At 43.6% G+C, this 26,512-nt stretch overlaps 1 protein-coding gene across 1 annotated transcript in view; it reads right to left on the bottom strand.

The window, feature by feature from the left end:
- The window catches only part of SLC9A8 (solute carrier family 9 member A8), a 72,588-nt gene that overhangs the window by 19,985 nt on the left and 26,091 nt on the right, over positions 1–26,512 (bottom strand). The window contains exons 5-10 of the mRNA XM_038750572.1: positions 22,861–22,944; positions 17,194–17,295; positions 15,704–15,738; positions 6,888–7,031; positions 4,059–4,197; positions 1,617–1,722 (exon numbers count right to left, since the gene is read on the bottom strand). Coding sequence (XP_038606500.1) covers positions 1,617–1,722; positions 4,059–4,197; positions 6,888–7,031; positions 15,704–15,738; positions 17,194–17,295; positions 22,861–22,944 — 610 coding nt within the window. The remainder of the gene's footprint in view (positions 1–1,616; positions 1,723–4,058; positions 4,198–6,887; positions 7,032–15,703; positions 15,739–17,193; positions 17,296–22,860; positions 22,945–26,512) is intronic.

Here is a 26,512-nt window from a genome sequence, read left to right as displayed (position 1 = left end):
CACATAGTAAGCGCTTAACAAACCTTATACTCTCCCATTCCCCTATCAGTAATTTATTTTAATGTCGGCCTCCCACTCCAAACTATGAACTCCTTGTGGGCAGGGAACATGCCTCTTTACTGTATCGTTCCCTCCCAAAGGTACAGTGCTTGGCACACAGTAAGCGCTCAATGAACACCACTGATAGATGGATTGTTAAAAACAGATCAAAATACTATATTCATATTAAACCTTAAAAATCAAATCAATCAGTCCTCGGTATTTACTGAGTGCAGAGCACTGTTCTAAACGCTCGGCAGAACAATAATAATAATAATGGCATTTTTTAAGCGCTTACTACGTGCAAAGCACTGTTCTATATACAAAATAATTAGCAGACAGTTTCCCTGCCCATAACGAGCTTACAAACTATAGTTGATTCATTGATTCTCTCTCCATGTAGCCCAGCTGCCCTCTAATACTCTAGGGAGTGGCAAGAATGTATGGAGAAAACAGAGTTGAGATTCAACTGCAGATCCTGGGTTCCTAGTTCAAATCACTGAATAAAGCGTCTCAAGAATTTTATTTACGTATTTATTTAATGGTATTTGTTAAGTGCTTATTATGTGTCGAGCATTTTTCTAGGCACTGGGTAGATTCAATTTTAACCAGGGTGGATACAGTTGCTGTCCCATGTGGGGCTCACAGTCCAAGTATGAAAGTAGGATTTAATCCCCAGTTCACATTTGAGGAAAATGAGGCCCAGAGAAAGTGACTCACCCAAGGTCACGGAGCAAGCAATTGGAAGAACTGGAATTGGAATCCAGTTTCTCTCATTCCATCAATCAATTTTATTGAGTGCTTACTGTGTCCGGACCTGACTGTACTTAGAGCTTGGGAGAGTACAATAAAACAGGGTTGGTTGGTAGACACACTCCCTGCCCACAGTGAGCTCACAGCCTGGAGAGGGAATCAGACGTCAATCCAAATAAATTACAGATACGCACAAAAGTGCTGTGGGGTTGAGGGAGGAGTGAATAAAGGGAGCAAATCAGGGCTTTGCAGAAGGGAGTGGGAGAAGAAGAGAGTTTAGTCAGGGACGGCCTCTTGGAGACGCGCCTTTGATAACGCTTTGAAGGTGGGGAGGGTAATTGTCTGTCAGATAGGAAGAGGGAGGGCGTTCCAGGAAAGGGGAAGGACTTGGGTGAGAGGTTGGCGGAGAAAAGACGAGATCAAGGTACGGAGAGTAGGTTGGCATCAGAGGAAGGAAGTGCGTGGGCTGTGTTGTAAAAGGAGGCCACTGAGGTGAGATAGGAGGGGGCAAGGTGACTGAATGCTTTCAAGCCGATGGTAAGGGGTTTCTGTTCGATGTGGAAGTGGATGGGTAATCACTAGAGGTTCTCGAGGAGGGGGGAAACACGAACTGAACGATTCCCAGGCCCGGGCTCTTTCAATCAATCAATCAATCAATCGTATTTGAGTGCTTACTGTGTGCGGAGCACTGTACTAAGTGCTTGGGAAGTCCAAGTTGGCAACATCTAGAGACGGTCCCTACCCAACAGCGGGCTCACAGTCTAGAAGGGGGGGGGGGGCCACACTGTAGGCCACACTGCTTCCCTTTCTCCCACGCAACCTACCTGAGAGCGAAATACCTTCTGCAAGTCCATAAGGAAGGTAAGCAAAGATGATCATCATTCCAAACTCCAGGGAGGGTGTTTTTCTTAAATCGATGTGCTTTAATACTTAAAATGCACTTATTAAGGAAAAAAGTTTCCAAGGACGACGAATGGCCAACAACCCCTACCTCAAAACCCCACAAAGCTGGTTTTCTTTGTTCACTTCTGTATCGTGAAGAGGTTTCAAATACCAACCAAATACTCCTGAAGAAGGGTCACTGGGAATTTTCTTTTAAAATCAATTAACATTAGGGATTGAAAAGGATGTGAAAACATTTTGAAATTTCAATGGCTTTCTGAGACAACCAAACAGCCTGAGCAGAAGCAACGGACGTCGCCTCTGGGGTAACTCTTGATGATCTGTGGCTCATCCCAGGAAGATTCCCTAACATTTAGCTGTGGCAAATTGGTTTTTTCTCTGCGGCCTGGGCTCCACTGACCAAAGGCTGCCTCTCTCAGATGACCGGATAGGCCTCGAGCCACCTCCCATTTTAAATTATTTTATGTTACTCTTGCCACTTCCCAGCACCTTGTGTACGCGTAGAGAAGCAGCGTGGCTCAGTGGAAAGAGCCCGGGCTTGGGAATCAGAGCTCATGGGTTCTAATCCCAGCTCCGCCACTTAGCGGCTGTGTGACTTTGGGCAAGTCACTTAACTTCTCTGTGCCTCAGTTACCTCATCTGTAAAACGGGGATTAAGACTGTGAGCCCCATGTGGGACAACCTGATCACTTTGTATCCTCCCAGCACTGAGAACAGGGCTTTGCTTAGAAGCAGCGTGGCTCGGTGGAAATAGCTCGGGCTTTGGAGTCAGAGGTCATGGGTTCAAATCCCGGCTCCGCCAACTGTCAGCTGTGTGACTTTGGGCAAGTCACTTAACTTCTCTGCGCCTCAGTTCCCTCATCTGTAAAAAGGGGAATAAGACTGTGAGCCCCACACGGGACAACCCGATCACCTTGTAACCTCCCTTTGCACACAGTAAGCGCTTAATAAATGCCATCATTATTAATATAGTAAAAGCTTAACAATACCATCATTATTATTATGATTATCATTATAATCCAAAATGCATTTTCAGCTCTAAACGCTTAAGGTTAGGGGTCTGAGGACTCTCCAGGGTGTGGATGGTGCTTTAAAACAACAAACCCCGATTCGCCTGGCCAGAGGACCTCACTGCCTATTTTCTTAGCTAATTTAATACTTTGGCTCCAGTGGAAACCTCTGGATCATCATCATCAATCGTATTTATTGAGCGCTTACTCTGTGCAGAGCACTGTACTAAGTGCTTGGGAAGTACAAATTGGCAACACATAGATACAGTCCCTACCCAACAGTGGGCTCACAGTCTAAAAGGGTTAGGGGCTTGAAGAAATGGAAAAAAACCCAACCACCCACAATCGGGGACTGTTTTCCTTTTCCCTCCACCCTTCATTTGCTAACGTCATTAGGAAAACCTGTCAAATGATAACAAATTTAAGATAGCCTAATTTGGTGAGAAATTAAGAGCGCCTGGAAAATTCCTCCTGTGTCAAGGCAGAAGTCGCACCCGTTACAGAACAGGCCGTCTGTTCCGCCCACCTCCCAAACTAGCTGCTTGACAAGACGGCCCAGGTGGCAATTGTCTAACTGTGGTATCGGGCGGGCATAGAGACAGCCTGTCCATTGTTTCTGTTTTTGACATAATAGCAGTGTTTTTTTTTAAAGCGACCGAGGTGACTGGTTTAATCAAGTATCTCTCCGTTTCTCCGGCTGGAGGACCCTACAGGTTGTTAAGCAACCAAATTAAACTGTGAAGAATGCTTTCAGAGGGAGCCCTTTTTAGAAAAACTCAGGCCATTTTCACATCCCTTCAGAAAACGCTTTTGGTGGGGCCGTGTGATTTTCTCAGTTGGATGACTTTGGATAAAAACGGCGTTTTCCTCATTTTCGGCTCTTCGGTAGTTTCGTTTACCTGGAAACTGGTAGACGGGAGAATGAAATGCAATTACATCTGAAACGGAGTTCACTTGCATCGACAATTTAGAAGATACTATCACTTCCTCTAAGTGCTTCCATTTAAGCCACAAAAATTGGATCCTAATTATATGACAAGTATACAAAGACTGTCCAAAGACAGATTAGAAATCTTTGCCATTAAACATTGGTGTTATTAAAATATAGAGTCTGGGGCAAAAATCACCCCCTTAAGGGAATTCCTCAGCCCTTAGGGAGGATTCAGGAGCGGGTGGCTGAATGGGATTATTAACGGGATTATTTCTAGACTGTGAGCCCTCTGTTGGGTAGGGACTGTCTCTATGTGTTGCCGACTTGTACTTCCTAAGTGCTTAGTACAATGCTCTGCACACAGAAAGCGCTCAATAAATACGATTGATTAAGTGGACACACCGACTATTTTTAAAGGATATCAATGCAGAAATCAGGCCAGTGAGGGTGCCAAGTGCCGCAGAACCAAAGAACATCTTGAGAAAATAGCCAAGAGCTTGCCAAAACGTTTGCCATCCACTGACGTCTGACATATTTTTTCTGGTCAAACCTTCTGCCGTGCTAGGATTTGAGAGAGAAAAAGAAAAAGAGTTCAGGAGGGGGAGGCTGACAAACGGGGGGGGAAGTTATTAAGCTAGACCGATGATGCTTCAACCAAGGGGCACCTGAGCCCCTTCTAGACTGTGAGCCCACTGTTGGGTAGGGACCGTCTCTATATGTTGCCAACTTGGACTTCCCAAGTGCTTAGTACAGTGCTCTGCACACAGTAAGCGCTCAATAAATATGATTGATTGATTGAGCCCCGATGGGTCACGGATGACGGCTCTCAATTCCTCCAGATCGGTCCTCGTCCTTTCCCGGCCCTGTGCCCGGCACAGTGAGAAAGGGGCGAGCAATCTGCCCAGTGCTCCTGGCACCCTTTTCCCAAAATATCCTGCTCAGATAAAAGGGAGTTGGAATGAAAGAAGGCAAACTGGGGGCGGAGCAGGAAGTGGGCACTCTTTGCCCACCTCCACTTTTATTCTTGGGCAGGTTCCACAATCCGTCACTGCCATTTACTAAGCATTTACTGAGTACAGAGCACTGTGTTAAGTGCTTGGGAGTGTACAATATGAGTTGGTAGACAATGTCTGCCCTCGAGGAATTTACAGACACTAAAATAAATTTCAGATAATTTCACCACAAAAATTAACCCAGAGTGTAAGACCCTGGTGCCCACTCTTAAAATGTTTTTTCCTAAGACACTGGAAGTGGCATGTCATAAGAAATCAAGTATTGATTTTATAATGTTTTTTCCTAAGACACCTGTATATATGTATATATGTTTGTACATATTTGTTACTCTATTTATTTATTTTACTTGTACATATCTATTCTATTTATTTTATTTTGTTAGTATGTTTGGTTTTGTTCTCTGTCTCCCCCTTTTAGACTGTGAGCCCACTGTTGGGTAGGGACTGTCTCTATATGTTGCCAACTTGGACTTCCCAAGCACTTAGTACAGTGCTCTGCACACAGTAAGCGCTCAATAAATACAATTGATGATGATGATAAGAAATCAAGTATTGATTTTATCTTCTAGACTGTGAGCCCACTGTTGGGTAGAGACTGTCTCTATATGTTGCCAACTTGTACTTCCCAAGTGCTTAGTACAGTGCTCTGTGCACAGTAAGCGCTCAATAAATACGACTGATTGATCTCCAAAGGGAAAGAAATTCTGTGAAAATACGAATTTGGGGTTATTCCCATGAAGTATCCTTGTAATGGAAAAAAAACAAAACAGACTACGTTATTTACTAACTTCATAAGAATCTTTTATACTCTAATGAAAATTAAGAGTGACAGATGTGTACTTGGATTTGTTTCTTGGGTTTTTTTTTTTTTACTATTTTATTTTTTAACCAGATAATTTCCAATACTCACACTCAGGTTCCCCACCATTTAAAAAGGAAGAGACTAATGTGGATCCAGATTTACTTCTGTGTATTTAATTTACTGCCCAAGACAGCTATTGAGCTCAGCTGCAGCAATTATCTTAGGAATTAATTGTCTTAGTAACACATCAAGGCTAAAAATAACTTAAAGTTCATTGGCTTACAAAAAAGAAAATATTTAACCCTACAGCTAGACAATAATGATGGTATTTGTTAAGCGCTTACTATGTGGAAAGCACTGTTCTAAGCACTGGGGGGGGGGATACAAGGTGATTGGGTTGTCCCATGTGGGGCTCACAGTCTTAACCTCCATTTTACAGATGAGGGAACTGAGGTACAGAGAAGTGAAGTGACTTGCCCAAAGTCACATAGCTGACAAGTGGCGGAGCTGGGATTAGAACCGGGCTCTTTCCACTGAGCCATGCTGCTTCTCTAAATTCATTCATTCGTATTTATTGAGCACTTACTGTGTGCAGAGCACTGGACTAAGAGCTTGGTAAATCCAAGCTGGCAACATATAGAGACGGTCCCTACCCAACAGCGGGCTCACAGTCTAGGAGGGGGAGACAGACAACAAAACATATTAACAAAATAAAATAAATAGAATAAATATGTACAAATAAAATACACTTCACTTCTCTGGGCCTTAGTTACCTCATTTGTAAAACGGAGATTACGACTTCAAGCCCCCCGTGGGCCGTGGACCGGTGTACAAATTGATTAGCTTGTATCTTGTATCTACCCCAGTGCTTAGAACAGTGCCTGGCACATAACAAATGCTTAACAAATACCATTAAAGAAAGAAAAAGAGAGAGCCTTCAAGGCTGGGATGCTCAGCAACGCCTCGGGCTCTAGAAGGGATGTGACGGCAAGGACAGTCCAATCACGTACACTTACTGACGGCAGTTTCATTTTTTCCTTAAAACTTATTTCCAGGAGAAGAGACCCTCCTGCTCTCTGCCCTTGCCCTTTAAATAGGCAAAGAGAACTTGATCTGCTCTGTAAATGTTGCAAACTTGCAAACCTGTACTTCCCTAGCGCTTGGTACAGTGCTCTGCACGCAGTAAGCGCTCAATAAATACGACTGAATGAATGAATGAATGAATGAAAAGAAAGCACCTCCGATGGCTTTACGGCGTAAAAAACTTGGGGGCAGAAACAGTTAACTGGAGGTTTGTTTTATTAAACTCTCAAGGTGAAGTTGAGCTGTGAGTGGGTAAAAACAGACGTTCGGAAGATGAAAATGGTTGCCCTGTTAAAATCATAACTCCTCCAAGAAGCCTTCCCTGATTAAGCCTATCTCACATACATACTTACTTTGTGAGGACGATAGAGACTGCATCGTTGAGAATACTTTCTCCAAAAACAAGCATGTTAAGCACCGGATCCACGTTAAGAGCATTGAAGATGGCAATGGTAGCCACTGGGTCAACTGCAGATATTAAGGAACCAAATGCAAAACTGTAAGAAAAAAGAAAGAAGAAAAAAAGGTGAGCCACTGCCTTTTGTCACCTGCAGAGTCCAATGGGAGGACAGTATATATAAAAATTAAAAATAACCCAACCGAAAGCAGAATGGTATTGATTCAAATGAACCCCACGAATTATAGCTGGAGTAACAAGACAGAACGCCATCGAAATCGTCAAAACGTTCTAGTAAGGCTACTTAAATTTAGGGGAAAGAAGAATGGAAAAGTGAAATCATCGGAAGTTAGCACTTAAGAACTATAAATATCCAAAATGGGCATGGGGAATACTCTAAAAGTGTAACTTTCTTGAAGAGGTGTATGTTAAAGATGCCAATAAAATAGATCACTATTGCCATCTACGCTGCTTAGAGAAGCAGCGTGGCTCAGTGGAAAGAGTACGGGCTTTGGAGTCGGAGGTCATGGGTTCAAATCCCAGCTCCGCCCATTGTCAGCTGTGTGACTTTGGGCAAGTCACTTCACTTCTCTGGGCCCCAGTTCCCTCATCTGTAAACTAGGGATTGAGACTGTGAACCCCCCGTGGGACAACCTCATCACCTTGTAACCTCCCCAGCGCTTAGAACAGTGCTTTGCACATAGTAAGCGCTTAATAAATGCTATCATTATTATTATTATTATTATCTACAAGAATGCTCTTCCCCAGGAGGAACGGTGGTATTTTTGAGGCTACTGTGAACCCGCTACTACAGAAGGGATTCGCATTCCTATGTCAACGTGAGGAATATGGGAACAACTTGCTCCGTGTCCCCTCTCCTAAAATATGAGTCCCATTCACACGGCCCTTTCTGGCACCGTGCCTCTTGTGGAAATCCCGAGTTGTGTCTATCCGACTGGTAGAAATACCCCCTCTTCTTGATTGGAGCTGTTCTTCCATCCACCGATCAATCAATCAACGGCCTTCATTGGGCACTTACTATGTGCAGAGCACTGAACTAAGCACTTGGGAGAGTACGGTACAACAGAATTGGTGGCACGTTCCCTGCCCACAAGGAGCTTACGGTCTAGAGGGGGAAACTTCCCTAGTTCCTCATCCCTTTTCTTTTCCTCTCTTGTTGCCGTTCTTCTTGGGTCCTGGAGGACTGGGATTGGATTATCTACCTCTATTGAATTCCACCGGCTTGCAACCATGCTCTTCAAGTGCTCAGGAAGATTACGGATCGATCCCACACCTATGTTCCTCCGTCTGTTTTTCCGCTTACTAATTTCTACATATTGGTTGCTCTTTTGATCCTTTCATTGCCCCGCGACTCCACTGACTCCCAACCCAAATAACTGCCAAGTGCACGCAGAGACCGTCTACAGCATTTACCCTTTTCTTGTCACTGAATCTCTCTCTGTTGGCCTGCCTCTCCCGCTGGATGTTATTTTGTACTTGTTCATTCAATCGTATGTATTGATGATGATGATGATGGCGGCATTTGTTAAGCGCTTACTATGTGCACAGCACTGTTCTAAGCGCTGGGGAGGATACAAGGTGATCAGGTTGTCCCATGTGGGGCTCACGGTCTTAATCCCCATTTTACAGATGAGGGAACTGAGGCTCAGAGAAGTTAAGCGCTTACTGTGTGCAGAGCTCTGTACTAAGCGCTTGGGAAGTCCAAGTTGGCAACATATAGAGACGGTCCCTACCCAACAGTGGGCTCACAGTCTAGAAGGGGGAGACAGACAACAAAACATATTAACAAAATAAAATAAACAGAATAAATATGTACAAATAAAATAAATAGAAAGAGTAATAAATCAATCAATCGTATTTATTGAGTGCTTACTATGTGCAGAGCACTGTACAAAGCGCTTGGGAAGTCCAAGTTGGCAACATATAGAGACGGTCCCTACCCAACAGTGGGCTCACAGTCTAGAAGGGGGAGACAGGCAACTAAACAAAACATATTAACAAAATAAAATAAATAGAATAAATATGTACAAGTAAAATAGAGTAATCAATCAATCATATTTACTGAGCGCTTACTGTGTGCAGAGCACTGTACTAAGTGCTTGGGAAGTCCAAGTTGGCAACATATAGAGACGGTCCCTACCCAACAGTGGGCTCACAGTCTAGAAGGGGGAGACAGGCAACAAAACAAAACATATTAACAAAATAGAATAAATATAAACAAGTAAAATAAATAGAGTAATAAATATGTACAAACATATATACAGGTGCTGTGGGGGCAGTTTCTCCTCTCATTCTCTTCTTGTCCCTGTCTGCGCCTTAGGTCTTTACCTCTTTCGTTTTGCCTGTCCCTCACCACTTTTTGAATTTTATTTTTGCAATTTTTTCCCTACTCCACATTCTCTTCTCTCTCTGCCCACTTGAGCTCCCCCAAAGCTACTCCCCTTTTCTGAGCCTTCCTAGTCCGCGCTTTTCTCTGGTGGTGATTACGGTATTTGTTGACTGCTTACTAGTCCGGCACTGTTCTAAGTATTAGATTCAAGTTAATCCGGTTGGCCACAGCCCCTCGCTAAGTAGGAGCCCCTCCTTAGCCCACCAACTCCAAACTCCCTCTTCTTCCTCCTCCTGTCAGGAGCTGCTTTCCTCTTTCTCGGTTGTCACCACTTGGATGCAAAGCGTTGCAATAATAATATCAATAATAATAATAACAATAATAATAATAATAATGGCATTTATTAAGCACTTACTCTGTGCAAAGCACCGTTCTAAGCGCTGGGGAGGTTACAAGGTGATCAGGTTGTCCCACTGGGGGCTCCCAGTCTTACTCCCCATTTTCCAGACGAGGGAACTGAGGCCCAGAGACATTAAGTGACTTGCCCCCAGTCACACAGCTGACAGCTGGTGGAGCCGGGATTTGAACCCATGATCTCTGACTCCAAAGCCCGGGCTCTTTCTACTGCGCCACGCTGCTTCTCCACCCTGTGCTCCACTGAGGAAATCCGGGTTGCACAGAGACTGTTGCATCAGGGCAGGCTGGACCCTGACAATTTGCTGCTTTTTTTATCCAGAAGAAATGGAGTTGGCCTGGCATAAGAGAGTTGGTCTGCTCACTGGTCTCCTACTTGGGGGGAATAAAAAGAGGAGGTTGTCTACTTGCAGCCCCCTCTCTCTTTGTGTCATATCCAGAGACCCTCTCTGCATGTCCTCCACTGTTTTTTCCCTCTCTCACAGCGCTTACGTAGGTCTCCGTGATTTAATTCTTTATATTAATGCCTGTCTCCCTCTCTATCAATCAATCGTATTTATTGAGCGCTTACTGTGTGCAAAGCACTGTAGTAAGCGCTTGGGAAGTACAAGTTGGCAAAATAGAGACAGTTCCTACCCAACAGTGGGCTCACAGTCTAGAAGGGGGAGACAGAGAACAAAACCAAACATACTAACAAAATAAAATAAACAGAATAGATATGTACAAGTAAAATAAATAAATAGAGTAATAAATATGTACAAACATATATACATATATATACTCTCTAGACTGCTCCTTTTGGGCAGAGAACATGCGTACCAACCCTGTTACTTTTATACTCTCCCGTGTGTTTAGTACCATGTGCTCCCAGTAAGCGCTCAATAAATATGGCTGATCGCTTGACACCTGCCCTGAAAAGAAAAAGACGGAGACAACCGTATTTGGGTTCAGTCAATCAATCAATCAATCAATCAATCGTATTTATTGAGTGCTTACTATGTACTGTACTAAGTGCTTGGGAAGTCCAAGTTGGCAACATACAGAGACGGTCCCTACCCAATGGCGGGCTCACAGTCTAGAAGGGGGAGGCAGACAACAAAACAAAATATATTAACAAAATAAAATAAATAGAATAGATATGTAGAGCACTGTACTAAGCGCTTGGGAAGTCCAAGTTGGCAACATATAGAGACGGTCCCTACCCAACAGCGGGCTCACAGTCTAGAAGGGGCAGACAGACAACAAAACAAAACATATTAACAAAATAAAATAAATAGAACAGATATGTACAAGTAAAATAAATAAATAGAGTAATAAATACGTACAAACATATATACATATATACAGGTGCTGTGGGGAAGGGAAAGGCGGGGGGGATGGAGAGGGTTCAGTTCTACCTAGAGGTGTTAAGTACTTGATAAACCACTTCCAATGATTTTGGGAACCCAAAAATAACAACTGTATTCATTTATTTAATTTTGGTTAATATTCTGCAGTCATCTGGGCTCTCTGGAAGCTTTGCTTACGTTAGGTACTTAAAAGTATTGGACATAACGTTGGCAATGATATTCACCGAAACAACAGGCAAATAATTGACAGTAAGTATAAGAATGTCAGCTCCTTGTTTATTTCAGGAAACAGAAGCCAGAGATGTTATCTGGATCATAAAATAGATTTTTTTAAAAAAAGAAAACAAATAGTTCTGAAAATAGCCCTTAACGTCTGCAGAGCTACATCACTTAAACAAAAATTGTTTTACACAAATCACACAGCGCCTTAGGTTTTAGTTGTGGGTATCCCTGGAACAAGGAGCCATTCTAACAGAGATCCGATATATTATCTGTCTTTTAAAATATTTATTCCCAGTCTGAACAGCCAACAGAAAGGGCTGAATAAAACCCAAACAAGGCCATCGTTTAACTGTGCTATATCTGTAGTTCCACTAAGCGTTCACCCTCTATCCTTTTACGATGGAGGACTACGGGGCTTAATTTAAAGTCGGGTTTTCGGGTTTAAGTCAAATGCAGAAAATGGTAAAGGCACAAGATGGAAGGAGTTGAGCTCCTCACAACACTTTCGGGTTTATTTTCAAAATGCTTCTCTGACCCATGAAAGGAAAGCAGTACGCGTGTGAGCCCCATGTGGGACAACCTGATCACCTTGCATCCACCCCCAGTGCTTAGAACAGTGCTTGGCACATAGTAAGCGCTTCACAAATGCCGTCATTATTATTATTATTTTTATTACAATGCCTTGGTTCCTAATCCAACCGAGCCAATATAGCCATCCACACTGATACTCACAGTAAAAGCTCTAATAGGGTACAAATCCAATCACGGGGACGGGTCCTATCTTTTCTTTACCCCCCAGGCGGCAAAATAATTGTCCAAGAGAAGCAAGAGAGTTGGAAATGGGATTTTAACCCTGGAGCTCATCCTGTGATTCATTCATTCATTCGATCGTATTTATTGAGCGCTTACTGTGTGCAGAGCACTGTACTAAGCGCTTGGGAAGTCCAAGTTGAGCTGGTCCCTACCCAACAGCGGGCTCACAGCCTAGAAGCAGCGTGGCTCAATGGAAAGAACCGGGGCTTTGGAGTCAGAGTTCACGGGTTCGAATCCCGGCTCCGCCACTTGTCAGCTGTGTGACTTTGGGCAAGTCACTTCACTTCCCTGTGCCTCAGTTCCCTCATCTGCAAAATGGGGATTAAGACTGTGAGCCCCTCGTGGGCCAACCTGATCACCTTGTAACCTCCCCAGCGCTTAGAACAGTGCTTTGCACATAGTAAGCGCTTAATAAATGCCATCGTTATTATTATTATTATAGAAGGGGGAGACAGATGCTTTGCACATAGTAAGCGCTTAATAAATGCCATCATTATTATTATTATTGTAGAAGGGGGAGACAGATGCTTTGCACATAGTAAGCGCTTAATAAATGCCATCATTATTATTATTATTGTAGAAGGGGGAGACAGATGCTTTGCACATAGTAAGCGCTTAATAAATGCCATCATTATTATTATTGTTGTAGAAGGGGGAGACAGACGCTTTGCACATAGTAAGCGCTTAATAAATGCCATCATTATTATTATTATTGTAGAAGGGGGAGACAGATGCTTTGCACATAGTAAGCGCTTAATAAATGCCATCATTATTATTATTATTATAGAAGAGGGAGACAGATGCTTTGCACATAGTAAGCGCTTAATAAATGCCATCATTATTATTATTATTATAGAAGGGGGAGACAGACAACAAAACAGAACATATGAACCAAATAAAATAGAATAAATATGTACAAGTAAAGCAAATAAATAGAGTAATAAATATGCACAAACATATATACATATCTACAGGTGCTGTGGGGAGGGGAAGGAGGGAAGGCGGGGGGATTGTGTCTAGGCTGTCCCTGGAAAACAAAGTTAACTGGGGATTGCTAAGGACAGTGAGAAGTGGAAAGCAGCTTGCAACAGTCTGGTTTGCGTTACCGAGTGGAAAGGGCCCTGGGGCTGGGAATCAGGGGACGTGGGTTCTAATCCCAGCTCCGCCAGGCGTCTGCTATGTGTGTGAGACCTTGGGAGAGTCAAGCAGCGTGGCTCAGTGGAAAGAGCCCGGGCTTGGGAGTCAGAGGTCGTGGGTTCAAATCCCGGCTCCGCCAACTGTCAGCTGTGTGACTCTGGGCAAGTCACTTCACTTCTCTGGGCCTCAGTTCCCTCCTCTGGAAAATGGGGATTAAGACTGTGAGCCCCCAGGTGGGACAACCTGATTACCTTGTATCTACCCCAGTGCTTAGAACAGTGCTTGGCACAGAGTAAACACTTAGCAAATACCACCATTATTATTATTATTATTATTAACTCACTTTTCTGGGCCATGGGTATCTCAACTGTAAAACAGCGTGGCTCAGTGGAAAGAGCCCGGGCTTGGGAGTCAGAGGTCGTGGGTTCAAATCCCGGCTCCGCCAACTGTCAGCTGTGTGACCTTGGGCAAGTCACGTCACTTCTCTGGGCCTCAGTTCCCTCATCTGGAAAATGGGGATTAAGACTGTGAGCCCCCAGGTGGGACAACCTTGTATCTACCCCAGTGCTTAGAACAGTGCTTGGCACAGAGTAAACACTTAGCAAATACCACCATTATTATTATTATTATTAACTCACTTTTCTGGGCCACGGGTATCTCAACTGTAAAACAGCGTGGCTCAGTGGAAAGAGCCCGGGCTTGGGAGTCAGAGGTCGTGGGTTCTAATTCCGACTCCGCCACTTGTCTGCTGTGTGACCTTGGGCAAGTCACATCACTTCTCTGGGCCTCAGTTCCCTCCTCTGGAAAATGGGGATTAAGACTGTGAGCCCCCAGGTGGGACAACCTGATTACCTTGTATCTCCCCCAGTGCTTAGAACAGTGCTTGGCACAGAGTAAACACTTAGCAAATACCACCATTATTATTATTATTATTATTAACTCAGTTTTCTGGGCCACGGGTATCTCAACTGTAAAACAGCGTGGCTCAGTGGAAAGAGCCTGGGCTTGGGAGTCAGAGGTCATGGGTTCTAATCCCGACTCCGCCACTTGTCTGCTGTGTGACCTTGGGCAAGTCACGTCACTTCTCTGGTCCTCAGTTCCCTCATCTGGAAAATAGGGATTAAGACTGTGAGCCCCCAGGTGGGACAACCTGATTACCTTGTATCTACGCCCGCGCTTAGAACAGTGCTTGGCACAGAGTAAACACTTAACAAATACCTTATTATTATTATTATTAACTCACTTTTCTGGGCCACGGGTATCTCATCTGTAAAACAGTGTGGCTCAGTGGAAAGAGCCCGGGCTTGGGAGTCAGACGTCGTGGGTTCTAATCCCGACCCCGCAACTTGTCTGCTGTGTGACCTTGGGCAAGTCACGTCACTTCTCTGGGCCTCAGTTCCCTCATCTGGAAAATGGGGATTAAGGCTGTGAGCCCTCTGTGGGACAACCTGATCACCTTGCACCTCCCCAGCGCTTAGAACAGTGCTTTGCACGTAGTAAGCGCTTAATAAATGCCATCATTATCATTATTATTAAAATGGAGATTAAGACTGGGAGTCCCAAGGGACTGTGTCCAACCTGATTGGCTTGTATCTGCTCCAGTGCTTAGAACAGTGCTTGGTACACAATAAGCGCTTAACATATACCACAATTATTATTATCCCCTCCATCTTACCTCCTTCCCTTCCCCACAGCACCTGTATATATATGTTTGTACATATTTATTACTCTTTGTACATATTTATTACTCTATTTATTTATCTTACTTGTACATATCTATTCTATTTATTTTATTTTGTTAGTATGTTTGGTTTTGTTCTCTTTCTCCCCCTTCTAGACTGTCAGCCCGCTGTAGGGTAGGGACTGTCTCTATGTGTTGCCGACTTGTACTTCCCAAGTGCTTAGTCCAATGCTCTGCACACAGTAAGCGCTCAATAAATATGATTGATTGATTGATTCAAAATGAAAAGTGACAAAACGTGTGATGGCAGACCTGACTGTCTCAAGCCCCAGGAACAGGGTAAGCTTTACCTTCCTGGCAAACGAGGCTACTGTTGAAAAAACATCATAATAATACTGGTAATTAAGGGCAGACCTTGTGCCAATCCCAAGTGCTTAGTACAGTGCTCTGCACACAGTAAGTGCTCAATAAATAAGTTAAAAAAATGGGCTCACAGTCTACAATGTGAATGACATTGAATGACATTGATTCATTGAATGAATGACTACCCAGTGCTGGGGTAGAGACAATACAATTAATCAATCAATTGTACCTGAGCCTGTCTAGGGCTCTAGTTCAGCTAAAGAACACCATTTTTCTCTCTCCAACTTCCATTTCTCACCTCGTGGTTCGGCCGTTTTCCGTGTCCCTTCCTTTTACCTGGAGGGTCAAAGTCACCCTGTGTCAGCCCTGCTCAGGAAGGCTCGGAGAAAAAAAACGGTCTTAGCTCTAGTTAGTAACGAAACACTGTTTTTAGGAATATTTACCTGTCGGTCATGTTGAGTTTAGAAATCACATCAGCCTGTGAAGAAAGAAACACAGTTGTAAGAGGAGACCTGAGGAGGGGAAAATGTCTGTTTCTCCTATCAAACAGACGGTCCATCTTTACGATCAATCACTCAAAGGTATTTATTGGGCCATGTTTTGTCATCAAACCATGTATTTATTGGGCCACGTTTTGTCATCAAACCATCAGAAAAATGGACAAAGCTCCCATGTTTTAGTTGAATCATGAAACCCACGTACTCAAATCACTGGAGATACTACAGAGCTAAATAAAACACTGCAAAGAGACACTGTAATCTTCTCGAACATTAATATCTGAATTAGCCCTTCGCTTCCTGGAAAAGACAGATGCATCTTGGTGCTGAATGATTTGACGTACTGGGGTAAAAGTCAGCCTGGTTAGTCTTTGGTCTTCTACACTGTGAGCCCGCTGTCGGGTAGGGACCGTCTCTATATGTTGCCAACTTGGACTTCCCAAGCGCTTAGTACAGTGCTCTGCACACAGTAAGCACTCAATAAATAGGACTGAATGAATGAATGAATGAATGAATGGTCACTGCTGGCAAAAAAAAAAATCTGCTACATTACAGAGTGGTCATCCAAATTCAATCGTATTTATTAAGCGCTTACTGTGTGCAGGGCACTGTACTAAGAGCCTGGGAAGTACAAGTTGGCAACATATAGAGACGGTCCCTACCCAACAGCGGGCTCATATTCTTGGAATGCTTTCATGTAAATCAGCTCAAACGTTTCAAATGACTTTCATATGCCAATCATGCCCAAAATTATTTAAAAGTAAAAAATCAAGCTGTGGATGCCAAGTTTTTTACCCAATTAGGGGGGTGGCAGGGAGAAGGACTGTCAATTTGAGTTAACTTGAGGAGTTAGGATGCCCCAACCCCGAAATAAAGCCAAATAAATCAATTGGTCAACCAATCGTACTTATTGAGCGCTTACTGTTTGCCGAACACTGTACTAAGCGCTTGGGAGGGTACGATATAAGAGTTGTAAACACATTCCCTGCATACAAAAAAAAAAAGAAAATAGACTTCTGTTTCTTGCGTATAGCTTGGAAACTTAACTGGAGTTTGTCCAATGATCCTTGCATTGGCCTAGGGGCTCCTTAATGGTTAGGATGGATTTTTTAAAGTCATTTAAGCTTGAATCAGCGTATCAACTAGTGGGGGTTTACCTCGACCGTGAGAAATCTGCCTGTTTCCCGCCGCGTCTGCTTCTTAATGCAACATACGCCCCTCATCCTCCCCCATAAAGTCAAAGTGGTTCGGGCCTATGCAAAATAATTTCATTCAAATGCAAAATTTTTCAGTGGTTCCAGGATCCAGGACCGACCGAACCGTGGCCAAGAACTTGGACTTAATCCAGGAGGGACTTGGCGGCCCACACCTGAAATGTTCACTCCACGACCCGCCGAATCCGGTACCGGTTTTGTGGGTTTCGCTGTTCTCCTTACCTGACCTAGAAAATAAATTCCTCCGCCCACAACAAAAGCTGAAATCGCTGTGCCAAACACAGCGAAAAGGGTGATGGAACCGATATTCTGAAAGAAGTTCCCCTAAAAAACAAAAAAAGTTGAGGAAATGTATTTGAGGGGGGTTAAAAACAGAAAGGGTCCAGCGCTATACACCCCACCACGCCCTCACGCCGTCTCCCGGAGGACGCGGACTTCATCAGTAATTACTGCGTCAAACCAGGCCTTGCCCATCCAATTTCGTTTTCATTAGGTTGCAAGGGAGAAGCGCACTTAAAAAAGTGAAAAGGGAGCGCCACAGATTCCATTATAAATGTCTGAATCTCTCCCAGTCCTTTAATTCCAAAACTACTAGTCCCCCAGAAGCTCTCTCAATCAATCAATCGTATTTATTGAGCGCTTACTGTGTGCAGAGCACTGTACTAAGCGCTTGGGAAGTACAAGTTGGAAACATATAGAGACAGTCCCTACCCAACAGTGGGCTCACAGTCTAAAAGATAAAGATACGCAGTCACCGGGTCAGAGTCCTGCCTGGAAACAGGAGAATGGCCCCAATGACCCTCAGGGTCCCTGATTCTTCGTTCAATGAATCAAAGGCCTTGGGGCGGGGGGCGGGCAAGATAAATATCAAACAGACATCAAACCAATCTGCCCACACAAGCATCAGTCCAGGCGGTACCAATCTGGTTTATTCTACTTCCCAGTTTGGGGGGGCAAAGGTGCACGATTCAACATCAACGTCATCAGCCAGAAATGTGCTTCCACCATCTCCCGTTGGTCCCCTCCCCACCCACAACTGGGATAAATTAGCCTCTTTCCTTTTTGTACGGAAAGGATCTCGCTTACGATGTGAGAGACAATCTTGCCTGGAGGAAGGGAGGTGAGCAGGGCAATGACCCTGGACCCCGTGCCAAGACAGAGACCCTCACATTTGGCGTAAAGTCTACGACCTGCTGACGGGGGAATGAATGGGTGGCCCCAGCAGTGTCGATGTGGGCCTCGCCACTTCAGCATCTTGCGGGCAGGTGGCTTGGCCAAGGGGGAAGTCCGTAGGAAGAGGGAGGGAAGCTCCCCGAATCAATCAATAGTATTTATTGAACGCTTCCTGTTTGCAGGCCTCAGTTACCTCATCCGGAAAATGGGGATTAAGACTGCGGGCTTACCTCGACCATGAGAAATCTGCCTGAGAAACTCCCTGTTCCCCGCCGCGTCTGCTTCTTAATGCAACATACGCCCCTCATCCTCCCCCATAAAGTCAAACTGGTTCGGGCCTATGCAAGATCATTTCATTCAAATGCAAAATTTTTCAGTGGTTCCAGGATCCAGGAACTGTATCTCCCCCGGCGCTTGGCACGTAGGAAGCGCTTAACAAATACCACCATTATTATTATTACTTTCTCCTGATAAAGCAGTCCGGTTAGCTGCCTCGGACCCCTAAGGTATCGGGAATCGTGCTGTTCTTTCAGGCGACAGCTTTGTGTCAGTCCAAAAGACTAAAAGGCTGAAATAGAGACGAGCGGTATAAGACGTAGAATAATTATATGTACCTGGTGAATTTTTAGAAATACAAGTGCCCTCAATATCTGCTTGAAAATCTCTATCTGATGCTGAAAATTCCACACCATCCCTTCGTTGCTCTGCTTAAATGGCAAACTAAGGATGCTGGACTGGTTTCTGACTCCTTTTCCCTAAAGAACCTCCCTATGTTCTGTCCTTTGAAGCAGGCAGTATACAGGTACTAGCATTAAAAGGATGTTGTTTCTGAAAGGCAAAACATCCATCAAGAACAGCCGGACACCAAGGAGACTGAAATTAAACATTTAATCAATTGACGGTATTTATTGAGGGCTTACTCTGTCAAGCACTAAGCATTTGGGAAAGGATAATTCCGATGGAAGACCTGATCCCTTGGGAAAGCAAATGCGACAGAGTTGGTATATACGACCCCTGCCCACGAGGAGCTGACGGACAATAAAAAACGTTACAGATAGAGGAAATGGCAGAATGTAAGAATATGTATTTAAGTGCTGTGATGCTGGGGGTTTGTGTGGGTGTGGGGGATTATCAAGTCCTAGGAGGGTAAAGATCTAAAAAAACAGAAGGGAGGGTGAGTAATGGAAATGTGAGGTGTCACAGAAGGCTCTTGGAGATGCGATTTTAGGAGGTCTGTGGAATATGAGGGGTGATTGACGGGGGTGCCAGGCCAGAAGGAGCGCACGGTAAAGGGGGCGGCAGCGGGATAGACAAGATCGAATGAGTAAATTGGAGTTAGAACATTGGGTGGCCAGGCACTGACATCACCTTCCCTCATTTTAAGGCTTCAACAGAGCCACGGTCCACCTCAACAACCCTCAACCCAAAAAGGTGCCAGGCTGAAGTGCCAAGATCTGGTCTACAGTGCTGACAACATGAGCTTCAGTCCCACTGCTTTTTTTTAAAGAGGGAAACCTCGGGTTGTGGCAATCTGACGCATGAGTCGACGGGCTGGGGGATGCTTGGGAGCAGGAAACGTTTTCTGTCCCACTGAAGGGGGAAATAACACCCCTAGCAAATCTCATTGACAGGCCCACCCGCAACAACTCCACTGGCAGAAGTGTGCAAAACGCGCCCCGAAACACTCCTCTCTGCCATCCTCGGCCTGGCAACGTTTCCCGAAGCTTGTAGGTGTCGTTTATAATTTTAACTTCATGCTATTTCCGGATGCGTTCCGAAAAAGAGTTGGCTTTTCAGTTACACCTTTGTCTTATCTCTCTCTTCCCCATCTGCTCTTTCGACTCCCCCGCTTCTTTTTCCCAACTGCTTATCTTCTTCCATGGGTTTCCTCTGCATCGCTGTCCTCTCCCCTCCTTGCAATTTTCCTCTTCTGATGACAATACTGCCCTAACCAAACTGGGGAGGGCTGGGGGAATGGAAGCACTGCGGAAAGGAGAAATGAAGAACGCAGTGCTAAACCACTCGACGAAGTGGGGAGGGTGTGGATGATAAAAGAGTAAGGGGCAAATTATCCAGGTTGGAGTTCCTGTTTCAGACCACCCCTAAACTACTGTTTTCTTCACCGGCCCAACAAAAAAGCGCCGCTTCCTGTTTCCAAAGGGATGAAAGACCGTCCGTTCAAAGGAGGAAGTTGCAGCGCTTAGAAGCAGTGTGGCTTAGTGGAAAGGGCCCGGGCTTGGGAGTCAGAGGTCACGGGTCCTAATCCCAACTCCGCCGCTTGTCAGCTGTGTGACTCTGGGCAAGTCACTTCACTTCTCTGGGCCTCAGTGAACTCACCTGGAAAATGGGGACAACCTGACTGCCTCGTATCGACTCCGGCACTTGGAAGAGCGCTTAACAAATACCATCATCAAGTGGAAGAAGCTACGGGAGATTCTGGACGTGGTGTGCCGCCCCGCAGACTGCAATTCGAGGATTTGTCCAGGATTGAAAAGTATCCCCTGACTGTTAGTCAGTCGTTTGGTCGTACGTGTCTGTTTACTGTTGTACTGTCCTCTCCCAAGAGTTCAGTACAGTGCTCTGCACATAGTAAGCGCTCAATATGTAAGATGTTATACTGGAGACAATCTGCCTCATCCTGGCAACCAATCCAATCGTATTTACCGAGCACTTACTAAGTGCAGAGCACTATAATAATAACGTTGGCATTTGTTAAGTGCTTACTATGTGCAAAGCACTGTTCCAAGCGCTGGAGGGGATACAAAGTCATCACGTTGTCCCATGTGGGGTTCACAGTCTTAATCCCCATTTTACAGATGAGGTAACTGAGGCTCAGAGAAGTTAAGTGACTTGCCCAAGGTCACACAGCAGACATGTGGCGGAGCGGGATTCGAACCCATGACCTCTGACTCCAAAGCCCGGGCTCTTTCCACTGAGCCACGCTGCTTCTAACTTAGCACTACGCTAAGCGCTTGAGAAGAGACAATACACCGTTCCCTGCCTACAAAGAGCTTACAGTCTTGAACGGAGAGCCAAGGCCAATTTTATGAGGTCGAATTAAGTATGATCACCTGGACGATAGCCCTTAAAGGACAAGTTTTTTCACTTGTAATTTTCTGATCTGGTTTTCTTGATCTGCTGCTATTAATCCTCAGTAGACAGAGCACTTAAAATAACGCAAATATCACAACTGGGTTTCCTAAATAAAGTGCTTCCATCTGTGATTTTCTTTTCTCTGCTAATAGTTTGTTTGATTTGCTAATTAAAAATAGATTAAACTGATCGTGTTTGCTCTTTTTAGGAGGATCCGAATCTGAGTTAGTGCCGTGATTATTAAGGTAGGCCAGGAAGAGATGCCAATATTAATCTTGGAATAAAAAGTTCAGAGTGATTTAAACTAGAAATGCAGAGAAAAGCAACAGCTGGAAAACACCTCTCTTCATCATACAAGGCTTCTCCCCAATATAATAAGCACATTTTTCTTTATCGCCGCTTACAGTTTAGTGGTACCGGGCATACATTAGGTATTCAATTAATTTCATCTGATGATTCTCGCTTTAATTTGAATGGGAAGACTGATTGAATCAGCAATCAAAAATGCACTGGCAAATTCAGGAACATTAAAACCTAGAGGAAAAACAAATTAAAAATCTGTCCCTATAGAGGGGCAGCCCAGTCTTGGGGCTAGAGTTCGGGCTTTGGAGTTGGAGACCTTGGCTTCTAAAACCGACTTTGCCATTTGACTGCGGTGTAACTTTGGGTAAATCACTTAACTTCTCTGTGCTTCCGCTTCCTCGTCTGTAAAACGGGGATTCAATACCTGTTTTCCCTCCTAATTAGACTTTTTGAGCCCCAAGTGGGACAGGGACTGTTTCTGATCTGATTGTTCTATCTCCCCCAGTGCTTAGAACAGAGCTTGACACACAGTGAGGCCTTAACAAATGCCACAATTATTATCATTAATTATTATTATATATCTTTTGGTCTCATTCTGTTCACAGATATCCCAGAATATTTATTGTGTGAAGCGCTTCAACCATTCCGCAATGAGAAACTCTGTCCTACGCATCCACGGTGGCCAAATTATTTTTCTCTCCACCACCTCAAACCCTTTGTTCCCATCAGGATAACAAAAATTGCATGCTCTAATAAAAAAAATTAAAGCATTATATTTTGCTTTTAACATTGTAAATTCCTTTATCCTCCACCCACGGATTTATCACATTCCTATCTATAAAAGTTTGAAAAAAAGAAAAGGATGCATTTTTTAAAAAGTCAATTCTTCTGTATTAAATTTTTAAGGATAGTTGGAATCGGTGGAGGGTTTTTAATCACGCAGACACTTTTCCACTTGTCCTGGAAAAAAGATGCATAAAACATTGTCCCGTGCTCGTCGGCATATATTTATTAAAAGTGATGTAGAGCAATCTACAGCATTTGTTTCCAGTTTCAATTAAGGAATTGACTTGTGAATTTTCTCAGACTGACCTCCTCTGACAAGTCTTTAACTTCTAGCAAGCAGCAGTCAGATGTTCAATTGCCTTCTACCTTCGTTTAGTAGGCAGCCTTATTTGAGGGTCCGATCTTTACGCGTCATAAAGAGAAGCTATTAAATCTAAGCAAATCCACAACTTGTAAATAAATACATTAATTCATCGCCTTACTAAACTCGGAGAATTAACTGGGTTAGAAGATTTATGGCTCAATGAATCTTACCTTGTGTAAGGAATATCCTGACTCAAATATAATAGGTGGAAGCAAGAGGAGAAAAAACATGTTTGGGCGAAACATTTCTTCTTCCTGCAAACAAGAGCCATGAGCATTAAGGGCACAGGGGTTTGTAGATTTATAATCAGTAACATAAAATCACAGATGAAAAGCAAAACCATTATCCTTTAGAACCAGCGTGGCTCAGTGGAAAGAGGCCGGGCTTTGGAGTCAGAGGCCATGGGTTCAAATCCTTGCTCTGCCAATTGTCAGCTGTGTGACTTTGGGCAAGTCACTTCGCTTCTCTGGGCCTCAGTTCCCTCATCTGGAAAATGGGGATGAAGACTGTGAGCCCCCCGTGGGACAACCTGATCACCTTGTGACCTCCCCAGCGCTTAGAACAGTGCGTTGCACATAATAAGCGCTTAATAAATGCCATCATTATTATTATTATTATTACCATTCACGGAGAGAGACAACAGACGATGAAAAGGATTAAAACCTGTGTCTTGCCTCTGAGACAGGGCAGTAGGGAAGAGAACATTGCGAAAATAGTTTTAAAATGAACTTCTACTCCATGGCTGGAAATGGAGACAGCAGAAATTAATACTAATACTTACTACGGTAACACTTGTTTAGCACGTATTGTGTGTTGAGGTGCTACAGACACACGGTTTTCCAATTGGACCCCTTCCCTTTCCCACGTGGGGCTCACGATCTGTTTTTATCCCACTCAACAGATGAGGAAACTGAGGCCCAAACTGGTTAAAATGACATGCCCAAGGTCACTTGGCAGGCCAGTGGCAGAGCTGACACCAGAACCAGGGTCTTCTGACTTGCCAGCCCTGTGATCTTTCCACTACGTCACGCTGCCTTAGTAATCGCTTTCAGCTTGGCCTAGTGAACAGAGCATGGGCTCGGGAGACAGAAGGACCTGGGTTCTAATCCTGCCTCTGCCACTTGTCTGCTGTGTGACCTTGGGCAAGCCACTGCACCTCTCTGGGCCTCAGTTCCCTCATCTGTCAAATGGGGATTAAGACTGTGAGCACCATTTGGGACGGGGACTGTGTCCAATCTGATTAGCTTATATCCACCCCAGCGCTTTGAACGGTGCTTGACACATAGTAAGTGCTTAACAAATACCATTATTATTATTATTACATTCTGTGCATCTCCTCAAAGGAAAAAGAAAATGACTTAAGTCTATTTTAAAGCAGGGGAAACTACAGACTTCTTACAGATATAAGACTGCAACCCAAAATAGAAAGCATTTCTATTTCTGCCTTAGCCATCAAGGTTTTTTTTTTAAAAAAAAAATACATGTATATGGAACTATCCAAAAAGTAACAAGATCCAAATTCCCAATCTTTGAGTGATTGGGAATATGGGACGGGGCCTGTGTCCAACCTGATTAGCTTATATCCACCCCAGCGCTTAGAACGGTGCTTGACACATAGTAAGTGCTTAACAAATACCATTTTTATTATAATTATATTCTGTGCATCTCCTCAAAGGAAAAAGAAAATGACTTAAGTCTATTTTAAAGCAGGGGAAACTACAGACTTCTTACAGATATAAGACTGCAACCCAAAATAGAAAGCATTTCTATTTCTGCCTTAGCCATCAAGATTTTTTTTTAAAAAAATACATGTATATGGAACTATCCAAAGAGTAACAAGATCCAAATTCCCAATCTTTGAGTGATTGGGAATATGGGACGGGGACTGTGTCCAACCTGATTAGCTTATATCCACCCCAGCGCTTAGAACGGTGCTTGACACATAGTAAGTGCTTAACAAATACCATTTTTATTATTATTACATTCTGTGCATCTCCTCAAAGGAAAAAGAAAATGACTTAAGTCTATTTTAAAGCAGGAGAAACTACAGGCTTCTTACAGATATAAGACTGCAACCCAAAATAGAAAGCATTTCTATTTCTGCCTTAGCCATCAAGGTTTTTTTTTTTTAAAAAAAATACATGTATATGGAACTATCCAAAAAGTAACAAGATCCAAATTCTCATTCTTTGAGTAAGTGCAAACCTTTGCCAGCTATAGAATGCCACAGTTTCTTTGCTAAAGCCGTTCGTTTGTGATAACGTGGTTCTGCCAGTACTATTAAAAGTTCCCCATCCAAAGCCCTCATGGTTCCCCTTTTCGGTTAGCAAACTTGGCCGGAAATCTAAGATAATATTCGCGGGTGAAAGATGCCACGCATGGAAAACGAATTCTCCATGTGTTTCCTCTCAACATCTGAGAGACTGCAGCGGAGGCTAGGAAGTTGTCCTCATTAACCATTTGGTCTTTAGAAGCTAAGAGCCACTAGTGAATCAATCAATCAATCAATCGTATTTATTGAGCGCTTACTGTGTGCAAAGCACTGTACTAAGCACTTGGGAAGTACAAGTTGGCAGCATATAGAGACAGTCCCTACCCAACAGTGGGCACACAGTCTAGAAAGGGGAGACAGAGAACAAAACCAAACATACTAACAAAATAAAATAAATAGAATAGATATGTACAAGTAAAATAAATAAATAAATAAATTAATAAATAGTGAAGTGAAGTGTGAATATAAATAGTGAATATAAATAAATAGTGAAGATAACTTATAGCTTCAAAATGTGGTCACCTTCCCCTGGTTAACAAAACCACTTCAACTTTCGGCCTATAATTATCAACTCTGTTCACTGACTTAGAAATGAGTTGTGGGAATTTTTTACTTTGGCTGGGGGGTGGGGAAAGAAGGGGAAGCCAATCACTCAATCCATCAATGGTATTTATCACTGTAATTTATCATTAATGTATATATGTGGGTACATATTTATTGCTCTATTTATTTCTTTATTTATTTTACTTGTACATATCTATTCTATTTATTTTATTTTGTTGGTATGCTTGGTTTTGTTCTCTGTCTCCCCTCTTTTGGACTGTGAGCCCGCTGTTGGGTAGGGACTGTCTTTATGTGTTGCCAACTTGGACTTCCCAAGCGCTTAGTACAGTGCTCTGCACACAGTAAGCGCTCAATAAATATGATTGATTGATTTATCGAGCACTTACTATGTGCAGAGCACTATACTAAACAGCTGGGAGAGTACAATACCACAGAATTAGCCCACCTGCTGTCTGCCCAAATCCTCAAACCCAAATCACTTTATTCGTGGCCTTTACTATGCATCCTACATAAATAAATTTTCCAAATTCAGATTTTTTCCTGTGAGCCATTAGTCTGTGAGCCCCATGTGGGACAGGGACTATGTCCAACCTGATTAGCTTGTTATCTACCCCAGCGCTTAGAACAGTGCTTGACACACAGTAAGCGTTTAGCTTGTTATGGGCAGGGACTGTTTCTGCTAATTCTGTTTTATTGTACTCATTTATTCATTCAATCGTTATTTATTGAGCGCTTACTGGGTGCAGAGCACTGTACTAAGCGCTTGGGAAGTACAAATCAATCAATCGCATTTATTGAGCGCTTACTGTGTGCAGAGCACTGGACTAAGCGCTTGGGAAGTCCAAGTTGGCAACATATAGAGAAGGTCCCTACCCAACAGTGGGCTCACAGTCTAGAAGGGGGAGACAGACAACAAAATATTAACAAAATAAAATAAATAGAATAGATATGTACAAGTTAAATAGAGTAATAAATCAGCAACATAA

Source organism: Tachyglossus aculeatus, chromosome 8 (assembly GCF_015852505.1).
Source record: "Tachyglossus aculeatus isolate mTacAcu1 chromosome 8, mTacAcu1.pri, whole genome shotgun sequence".
In the NCBI taxonomy this organism is placed as follows: domain Eukaryota; kingdom Metazoa; phylum Chordata; class Mammalia; order Monotremata; family Tachyglossidae; genus Tachyglossus; species Tachyglossus aculeatus.
Note: the sequence above shows the minus strand (reverse complement) of the source record. Positions and strands in the feature narration are given on the sequence as shown.